The sequence below is a fragment of the Cyclospora cayetanensis genome, unplaced genomic scaffold, assembly GCF_002999335.1.
Source record: "Cyclospora cayetanensis isolate NF1_C8 unplaced genomic scaffold, CcayRef3 CcayRef3_contig_122, whole genome shotgun sequence".
Classification (NCBI taxonomy): Eukaryota; Apicomplexa; class Conoidasida; order Eucoccidiorida; family Eimeriidae; genus Cyclospora; species Cyclospora cayetanensis.
The window spans coordinates 113202-123026 of NW_020312062.1; the positions used below are offsets into that span (position 1 = coordinate 113202).

The 9825-nt window shown below is 53.3% G+C and overlaps 1 protein-coding gene across 1 annotated transcript; it reads right to left on the reverse strand.

Annotated features, from left to right (window-relative positions):
• Window positions 1-1022: 1022 nt before the first annotated feature.
• LOC34620220 (kinesin-like protein KIF9) lies at window positions 1023-4783 on the reverse strand. The gene is made up of 9 exons (XM_026336360.1): window positions 4541-4783; window positions 3681-3899; window positions 3106-3438; window positions 2877-2964; window positions 2589-2686; window positions 2119-2247; window positions 1762-1862; window positions 1332-1626; window positions 1023-1163 (listed from the first exon to the last, which is right to left on the reverse strand). Exons 1-9 carry the CDS (start codon window positions 4553-4555, stop codon window positions 1023-1025), a joined length of 1419 nt encoding a protein of 472 aa, XP_026192145.1. The 5' UTR covers window positions 4556-4783.
• Between the last annotated feature and the right edge of the window lie 5042 nt (window positions 4784-9825).

Genomic DNA, 9825 nt, shown 5'->3' on the forward strand with positions numbered 1-9825 from the left:
TGTGCCCCTCTGACTCTATCTCGCTCGCGCTCGCTCTCTCTCTGCCTCTCTTAGCTCATTTGGCGCATTATCTGACTCCTTTTGCTTCTCTCTGTTCCCCGTTTTATATGCTTTATTGGTGTTGGCTACTTTTCACTCGCTTTCCCCCTCCCTGTGTTGCTCTCATCAAAGTCATATCTGTCCATGTCGGGGTGCACGCTCAGGATTTGAAATTTCACCGGTTGAGTGGGCTTTCCATGTTCCTCTTTCCCTCCGACTTCTTCCCTGAGGCTTTTCAGCTTGTCCCTGAACGCCAGTATTTCCTGAAGATATAGGTTTTGGCAACATAAGTCGCACAGCATCCCCATGGCAACAAGTCACAGTTCTTATATTCCAAGCAGCTCCGAGCCTTGCTTCATGTTCCTTTGTAGAATCTTGCTTCGCTCTCTATCGATGCCCTATTCTTTCTTTGGTGCTTCCTCCCTTCCCTATCACTTGGCGTCTTGCGTCTGTGAGCCTCTATTGCTGTCTCAGTCCCCTTTTGTGCATGTGATTTTTTTTCTAGCCTCTGATGCGCTGCCAGTAGGCACGGCACGTGGAGGACGCTCATGAAGCCAGGCGCGGCTCTAGCCCGTCGATGCGCGTGGGCGCCCCCCCCTTAAGCTATTGGTGAGCTCTCCTCACCTGACTAAGGACCTTCAGCTGCGTCTTCTCCTGCTGCTGCTGAGCCTTCAAGGAGACCAGAGACAAATGCAATTGTTGTCCCTGCGTTTCTTTGAACTCTTTGAATGCACGAACTCTGTCGATAGCAGTGGGTGGCTCCAAAGAAGCTGCACTGGCGTTCCCACGCGGAGGACTGAGCACAAATACGCACACCTTACGTCCCAATCGTGTGCCGAGGCCCTAAACCTTTAGCGAGCAGTTTCGCGAGGTTGTGAGGCCGCAAAACAGTAATTGTTCGCTGGATGCGCAAGCCTTCTTCCGAGCCATGCATGATTATCTTGTAAGTCGAACAGCTGGAGAGCTGCACACCTCCTAATTGCTTACTCGCTGCATGTTGGCTGCCTGGTTTCTTTGGCTTTTTGCGTGTGGCATATTTCGGACTGGTCTGGGTCGATTCCTAGGGAGTGACCACCTACTGAGGGATCCTCATATCCCACCTCTGAGTGAAAGGCACCTGCACTCTATTGCTACTGTTGAGGCACTTTTCGTGCGCTTATGATAGTGGGGCTGCTGCTGTGTGGGCTGTAGTGTCTCGTATGGCTGTTACCGGTGTGGTTGTTCGGCGCACAGGGGTTAAAAACTGCTTGTGTAGCACCGCACTTTAATGACGCCTCCTAAGGTCCACAAACATTGAGCTTTGTACTCTGCAGCTCACTTTGCACTGGCTTCGGCGCTAAGGAGGGTGCCCCTTGTGGGCTCCCCTGTTGGCTCGCCTTGCTCTGTTCTTTCACCGACTTTGCTGGCGCAGTGGCCCCTACTGCCTTTGAGTTCCCCGCGAGCTCGAGGGCCCCCTGGTGCCCCACCGAGTTCTCGCTGTGTGGGACAGAGGCGGCAACAGACCCTGAATATGAGGCTTCTCGCCTGATTGCTGCTGTCGTCTCTTGAAAAATGGAGCGAATCACGTGCAGAAGCTCCTCCATTTTCCTGCAGAAGTTAATGAAGAGTCTATGGCAGCTACGGTGGCTCTCCATAAACAAGGACATCTGCAGCAAAAGGCGAGCTATCCTGTTCATTCTGCTGCTGGTACTGCTAGTGCTGCTGCTGCTTCTGCTGTAATACCTAAGTGAGCTAAAGGGTATTGCTTCTTGTTCGCCATTCAAGAATAGCGTAGCCTCCTTCCGCATCTCCTCGATCTCTTCCGGGCTAGGTGCTTCGAAGGACTGAGCCACAAACCCTACCACGTAGTGCTTCTCCTTAGACTCGAAGAGAGAAACATGAATTCTTACACTGGAAACCCCAAGCCAGAAGCTACAGACACACAAAAATCCGTGTGGTGCAGTGGATTTCCCAAGTCCTAGTCCCTGTAAAGCAGCCCAGTTAGAACACCCTGGAGTCTAAATGGAACCCCCGGCATGAGAGCAATTGACTTTGAGCTTTCTAGTTGGAACATTATTCCTAGTGAAGGGTGTGCGTGACCTGAGGTGGCTTCCCCAAGAGAGCGTTGCTTATTTGCAACTCCTGCTTGAGACGCGCAACTTCCTTTTCAAGACGTTTGACCACATCCAACGGGTCCACCGCCAAATTTACCACAGCCTTATTGGCTACCTGAGGCAACGCCTCCTTAGGGCTGCACATCAACTTTCGTATCGACCCAGCATTGCAGCTAGCTTGCATGTCAGCTCGCCAGTTAGGCAAACCAGCGGCCACTGGCAAAGAGACCGAAGGCCTCCAAGCCACCCAGAGGTCACGATGAAGAACAAGGAAATCAAAGACTATGAACAGGAGGGATATAACTCGGGGGAAGTCAAACAAAAGGAAGGAAATATGCAACAAGAAGGAGTCAAAACGAAGGGTGCTGATTAGAAAAGAAAATCAGTAACCAAGAGGAGCGCCAAGGCACGAAAAGGCAGGGTCAAAGCTACATTGGAAGGGACAGATTAGCGGACCCGCATCATCCGCAAGGAAAACCGCAATGTGGAGAGTGTTTCCTCGAGGTGTTCCTTCTCAGGCCATATGTTTGCTATCAAGCACGTATTGCTGTTTCCTGCAGCAGTAGTCGAACAGATTTGCAGTTGCAGCATACTCGACGACGCGGGCTCTATGGGCACCACCAGTCTTGCGGATCGCCACACGGAAAAGCATACGCAGCTGTGAGTACGGCCAGTATTAACAGTTCTAACCGTCGGTAAAGGACCGCACATAGCCCCAAGCTAAAAGCCTTACTGCCTGCTTACCCCCAATCGTATCCTTCAGTAAATGTGTCAGGCGGGTTGACCGGTAAGGGATGTGTTCTCTGCCTTTCTCTCCAAGGGCGACCACCACCTGAGTAGACACCACAAATTCTTTGTCTCCAAAGCACAATGCATACCAAGGGTGCCCTAAAGGAAAAAACTGGAGTACTGTTTGCGGCATTATTGTCCAATCTTTACATCCTAAACAACGAGCGTCATGCGGGTAGCCCACCATTTCTAGAAACGAAAGGCTTTTGTTAATAAATGCACTCTCCTTGAGGAGCACTCCCTCCGTTTGCGTTTTCTTGGGCCTCTCGCATCCAGCGAGATCCACAAAATGCAACTTGCTGATTTTTGTGGCTTCTGCTGTATTCACCGTGCTTTTGCACTGTATATAGACCGTAAAGATGCAGTGACTCCTGCTGCTCTGGGAGTTGATCCCGTGGGAGGAGACAGAGCGGAGGCTCGACCCTAAGTAAAAGTAGTTCAACGCCTCAGACACTGACCCACAAGGACGCTGAGACAGCCCACGAACCGACAATCCACCCCGGGAGTCCTCCTGGATCTGCAAAGATACACACTCCACAGACAACATACAGCAAGCCTGACTATGGAAATGCATCATATGTCTTCGCAGAATCCGTCAACCACTACGCACTTCTACCCACAGACCAACGTCCGGTCCTTCGCCATAGAACATGTGACAGGAATTCGCTTGAACGCGAACCTTAGCGTGCTGCCCCTCGTTCCTGCTCCCGAGGCATACTATGATCATAGAAAACAAGCATATCTCTAAGTTTTACTGGCCTGAAGCTCAGTGCCGGTTTGTCCCTCTAGTCCTCCTTCGGCCAGCAGATCAAAAATGAGTTCGGAGTAGATTTCACAGTAGGACACACAGAGGGAGAACTCTATCCCCGTTTGTTCTTCCAAGAGAGAAAACAAAGAAGAAATCGAACGGGGAATGATGCCTCTCAAATCAAAGCTCCGCAAACTCCCACACATCGTGTATGTCTTCCCCGCGCCGGTCTGCAAACGTGCAACCCCCAAAGGAGTCCTGCATCCCAATCCAAAACCTTGAAATTTTAAGTTGCAGGTCGTGAGTTTCGCTGCGTCTGCACTGCATGGCGAGATTATTTATGGAATGCTTTGGACTGGGACACATTCAGGAGATGTGCCGCGGAATCGGAATCCACGGCAACCGATGGCGACAGCAGAAGTGCACAAAAAGGCGAAACACGTCAACCACTCACAGTCACTGCGGAAGAGCGATAAGTACGGTCGAAACTCAAAAAGCAGACCAACGCACTAAGGGCTGTAAGCTCGCAGAGGGTAGCACGGCGACAAGGACAGAGAAAGATACACCATGATTTGCTGACGGATGAACGTATTCGCGGTTTTGCGTGCGCTTGAGGACTAAGCTAGGAGTCCGGCAGAGCGAAACAAAGATAAACTAAGACAAGCGCTGGTGTATTTGAGATGTCAACGCAGAAGGAATCAGATAGGCGAACAGACAAGTAGCACAGCAGGAATGAGTTTCCATAAGTTATTAGATATATAAAAACGAAACCAGAGATTAGGGAAAGAGTCCAAGAGATGAGACAAGGAAAATGTCCCGCAATCGGGATTGCCCTTTTCCCAGTTGGAGTATCGTGCGTTTGTTCGTCCACCTGTCCATAGGCCATAACTGTGCCATTGTAGCCTTCGACTGCTCCCTGCAAAATCTTGGGCAGACACTCGTTGAAGACAGTTTCTTGGGATGCATTGTGCAGCACCTTATTGAACCTAAACTGGTAAGACTCGTGCTTCAGTGGGACCTTAACCTCCACGGCCTCCTTTTCTTCATCCACTGAGAACAGCTCCGAGCTGCTGGAGGCGAAGGGACGAGTCCGTACGACCACTCGCACGTTCGTGGAGAGCATTCTACTGTAGTCGTGAGCGCCGTAGAGGTCGTCTATCCTTAGCGTTCCTTTTTAGCCTTATGTGTACTCCCTGCTTCAACCCCCGCCCGAAAAACTCGCTTGCCAAGCCTCTTGGGCTAGCTATATGCTTCTCTTGCCCACTCTTTCTGGCGTTTTCTCTGTCAGGTGTTTCTGAGAGTCACTCCTGTGTCTCTCTTGTCCTTGGCTGCGGTACCAAAAGTAGCGGATGTCAGCTCTAACTCTCGTACGCAGAACTCTGCCTCCCTCTCCTCTTCGGCTGCCGCACTCCGTCTCTTGGTCACCACGTTGCTTCACCTGCTCCCATGGGCAGAGGCGCATAGGTTCTTCCGTGTCGATCCGCCACCAGCTACTCGGCTAGAGCCCCTACCGAGCAAACTTGAATATCCTCTGCATATGTCTGCCGACCCCAAAAGTCTTTTCGAAAAAGTAGCTATCTCGGAGCCTGGGAGGGCCCTTCAGACGGTAGGCAAAGGTGTCCTAAAGGGTGTTTTCTCAAGCTATAGCCCTTGCCTTTCCTAAAGGTTTATGCGGTACGGAAGAGGGCCTCGCACTATGCAGATTATCCTTTGCTTCCTTGCTTCTCCTCGATTCCGACTGAGGGGTCCCCCGCCCATTTTAGTAAGGCTTCACGGCCTTCTGGGCCAATGGACAACACCCCTTTGGAGAAAATGTAGGAGGTTTTTATCTTGCAAATATATTCGGTCTCACCTATCCATTCATTTGCAGAAAACCGAACACTGCTGACTTGCTGAGATGCTCCTAGGCCTATGTGCCCCCGTGGCCCCGTAAGGCCGGCCCCCAAGTGCTGAGGGACTCCGACAAAAGCCCCCACGAGTGGAGGCAGAACACAAATCCCTTCAAGAAAAACAATACAGAGTGAGGACTAATTCAAGACCTCGAACAGTTCACGATCGCAGTGGGAAGGCCAAAGTTGAGGCACTAGGGCGCAAGGTCACCTGAAGATCGACACCCCAGGTCACCATCAGCATCCATAGACGTGGTGCCCTCCCCTTAATCCGGAACCTAGGTATTTAAGGAATAAATTGAAAAGGGATGGAGTCAAGGGAAAGTGAGAGCAGCATGACCAATGCAACGGAGTATCAGCAAACCCTAGGCCCACGCAAAGCCCAGAGAGCCTCGACGCCCCAGGGGGCTCCAGGGAGCACTCCTATCGTATCCCGTAGGCCAGCTTTTTTCTCAGCAAGACTCCTGTATGACTATCAGAGCCTTTTAACTAAGGGTGCCTACATGGCTGGAGGAAGCTTACTTCCTGCGTGTCTCGCCTCTGCCTGCTCACTACGGCATTCAGGATCGGCGGCTTCAGGGGCGGCCTTATACGGGCCACTAACGTCATTCGCGTCCAAAAAGGAATGCTCAGTGAGGTCGCAGCTATACTACGCAGTGTCCCCTCTGGCGGTCGTTGGTGGGATGCCACCGCGCTATTGAGCGGCCTTCTAGTGGGATTCACCTCCCCGGCCGCCCCGCTGGACCATCAGCAGCTGTAGACTGCGAAATTGGCACTCAAACTGGCAGCATGCACGCCTCTTCTGTGTGTCTCTCTAGCTCCCTCTTTCTGGTGCTGCAGCAATGGGCGAAGAAGCACAACGCCATCTGTCAGGGGGTCCTAACCCGAAATGCGAAAACACTACCAGCCCCACAAAGCGAGAGCTTCCTAAAAATGGTGGCTGCTGCGCACAACAGTGAGCGATCCCTGCGGAGTATCTGGAGTTATATTGCCGCTGCTTGTATGGGGGGCCCCTACGGCGCTTCTGTTGCTCCCAGAGCCAATCCCCCATCCCCTGCCCTCCGTCACAGCATTCTCTAGTTTCCTTGAGGGCCATAGTCTCTCTCCATGCCTTGCGTCTGTCCTTTCGCCACTTGGGCTTGTACTGCACTTTGGCGGTTCCGCCTTCATCTCTTCAATCCCGTACCCCTTTCGCATCCCTGTTTCCAGCGCTCTCATTAATGCAACTTGCTGCATCCTCCAGCTTGCTTTTGCACTGCCACATGGCGGTCTCGCAACACCTCCTCCCTTCCTCCCACTCTCCGCAAATACTCTGTCTCCCTCTGTCTCCCACAGGGCTGCGTCTTCTGTGCCTGGTGCCTCCATCTAAATCCATTAGGGCCACAGTATGTCTGCGTGAGGACGTTTCGTAGCTCTCTGTATCTCAGTTTGCGTTTCTGTATTGTGCTGCTGCGTCTTGATTTTAAGCAAGATTCTCGCTTGTTCAATTTGCAGATCAGGGACCTTTCGACCCAATAAAGGGCACCCGGCGCCGCATCGAGGGGCCCGTTCGTGAGCACCCACCAAGAGCCCCTTTGGAGGGCCCCAGAATCGTATCCTATCGTGTTCGCCCTGACCTTTCTACGCCACGTAAGGCAGCCCTTGACCACGTCGCTGAGGCAGTTGCTCCGGATGCATCGCTCACTGCAGCGACCTGGCACCTGTGCGCTGCGCTGTGCAGGAGAGCACTACAATCCCGGGTTTAGCCGCAATATTTTGGGGGGCTTTTTTACTTCTTAAAAGGCAAGCCTTGGCAGAAGAAGCACATGAATTTCCCTCTCTACAAGAAGGGAGTGTTGCAACAAAAGGGGCTCGTCTGTATGGCAAGGAAATCAAGCTGCCCGATGTGAGGTTCCTAGGGGATCCTTTTACCACAGTACTGGCGCCCCTCTATGACACGAGATAGCCATATTCCAGTGTGCAGTGTAAATTTTTATGCACGTGCGCGGGGTGTTAGTTCCGGCGCCGAGTGTACGGGAGCCTCCAAGAACGTCCCTTCTGAAGGGACTTCCCCACACGTGGGTTTTGGGTGGGTGTCCCCCCGACTGTCTCGGAGGGCCCTGAAAAACGCAGACAGACGTGGTAAAGGTGTAGCACTATTAACGACGGAACAAAAGGACAGCTTCAGACGGTGGAAGAGGCAGGAAGGACCGGCGGAGGCACTGGCAGAGGCAGGCGCAGTTAGGTACACGGGGCAGCGCATAGACAGAAACAAGGGAGCTTCGGCGCAGGATCAGTGCATGAGACCCTGTAGGGGTCTCAATGCGCAGCGGGGGTGTGCGTGCGTGTGCGTGTATGTGTGTGGGTGTGTGTTCGCCGAGGAGTGGGGGGATGGGAAGGGAGGGGATGGGAAGGGTGCCTGCGCGAACATATCAGCTTCCTCTCTTTGGAGTGCCTTTTGCCTTAGCCGATTGGCCATCTCCTCATATCCTAGAGAGAGCAGCAATCCCTCGGGGCGAAACCTGAGTCAGCACACTGGAGAGTCGCACACCTTAGGCACCCAACAGAAGCAGCACCAGCAACAGGGCATGGTACGCAGGACGCTAAAGGCAGCCGTAGACGGCCTTCTCGCATGCTAAAAAGGGGGGCAGGAAGCGCCTCAGTGGCCTTTGCCAGCGCCGGAGGCCCCTTCATCAAGGCTTCTGGGCAGCGCACCTGCTGTCTATCGGAAGGGCTTCTTCATCTGGGACTGGCAAGAGGGAGAAGCTCTGGGGAGTGCAGACATTCCAAATTCTTGAGCAGACAGCAAAAGAGACGCAGGAACAGCACGGTTCAAGGAGAGCCTGTCGTCGATGCTTTTCCATGGAAATCTGTACGTTGCAGTGTCTCTGTAACTGCCCACGAAAGCGCGCTGAACCCTAGATGATTTTAGGATACACACAGGGCACCAACGGTTTAAACGCGAGACAAGCACCCACGGATAGGCCTACAACTCCGGGTTGTTGTGAGCACATGCAACGGAGACGCGATGAAGCACATGGATGCAAAACGGCTGCATGCACGCCTATGTACGCCCCGTGTTGCAGCAGCAACAGCATGAGGCGCTGACTCACTCTTCTCCATTCCAAAAGATGCGATCAGTGTAGGATCCGGTGATGACTCCCAACACTTGTGAGGACCCCTCTTGAGGTTTCCCAACGGCCCCTTCCGCTTCTTTTTGCTGCGAGTCTTTTTGTACCACTTGCCCAAACACCTCATCCAGAGGGCACTGGGGGATGAAGGCCCCCTCAGAGCTTCGGAGAGGGCCTCCAGGGGGCCCTATGGTAAGGGTGCAGGCAAGACCAGGCCCCTCTACATGCAGAGGCCCCTGCCAGTAGAACAGACGGGGGCCCCACAACAGTCCCTGGATGTGGAGCTTTGGGAGGGAGAAGGAGTAAGGGCCTTCGCCAGCAAATGACACAGTCACTTTACCTCCCACAGAGACTACGCAGCGGTTTTTCTGCGCAGCAACAGACATGCAATGCACGGGCGCTGTACGATCAGGTGGGGCCCCGAAGGACTTTTTGACCTAGAGGGGCCCCCACTGAAGGAAAAAGTCAAATCTGTAGGGAGGGGCCACAGAATGCGTGTGTTCATCCAGAAGCACCGCCACACAGCCATAGCTCCAGAACGTCACTGCTTCAGACTAATGGGTGGAGTCGAAATAGCTGTGTGTGCGTCTCTGAAACTTACACTTCTACGAGCCTCATAAGGCACATACGTTGCACACACAGCAGCCGATCCCGTATAGGGGCATGTGAGGGAGGCCTTAATGAAGCGCCAAGGGCTTGCTCACCTGGTAGTACGTAGAGAAGGACATGTGACCCCAAATCTGCAGATGGGCACCCGAATCTGAGAGGCAGATGAGAGTAGTGGGAGGCAGAACCCCTGTTTGTTCCGCATACACCAGCCATCCTCCGAGGGGGCCCCCCAAATGAACACGGCGGGCCGGATGGGGTCCCTGCAGATGGCCCTGAAACGTCTCCCCTAAGGCAGCAGCCAAGGGAGGGGCTTGCCAGCAGGCTGAAGAAAGAAGCACAGCACACAAAGGCTAGGCTCACATGCCAGGTGTCACGCAAGAAATTTACGCATGTAAAGCCACAGATACGAGGGTCCCCTGCCGGGGCACGCGTCACCCATATAGCGACGATTTATGCACAATTTTCTGCGCGGAGGCGAATCGGCAGCGAGTCCTGGCAGCAACACTGTACCTCGGTGTAGAATTGAGACGGCAAAGGCGAGGGTAGCC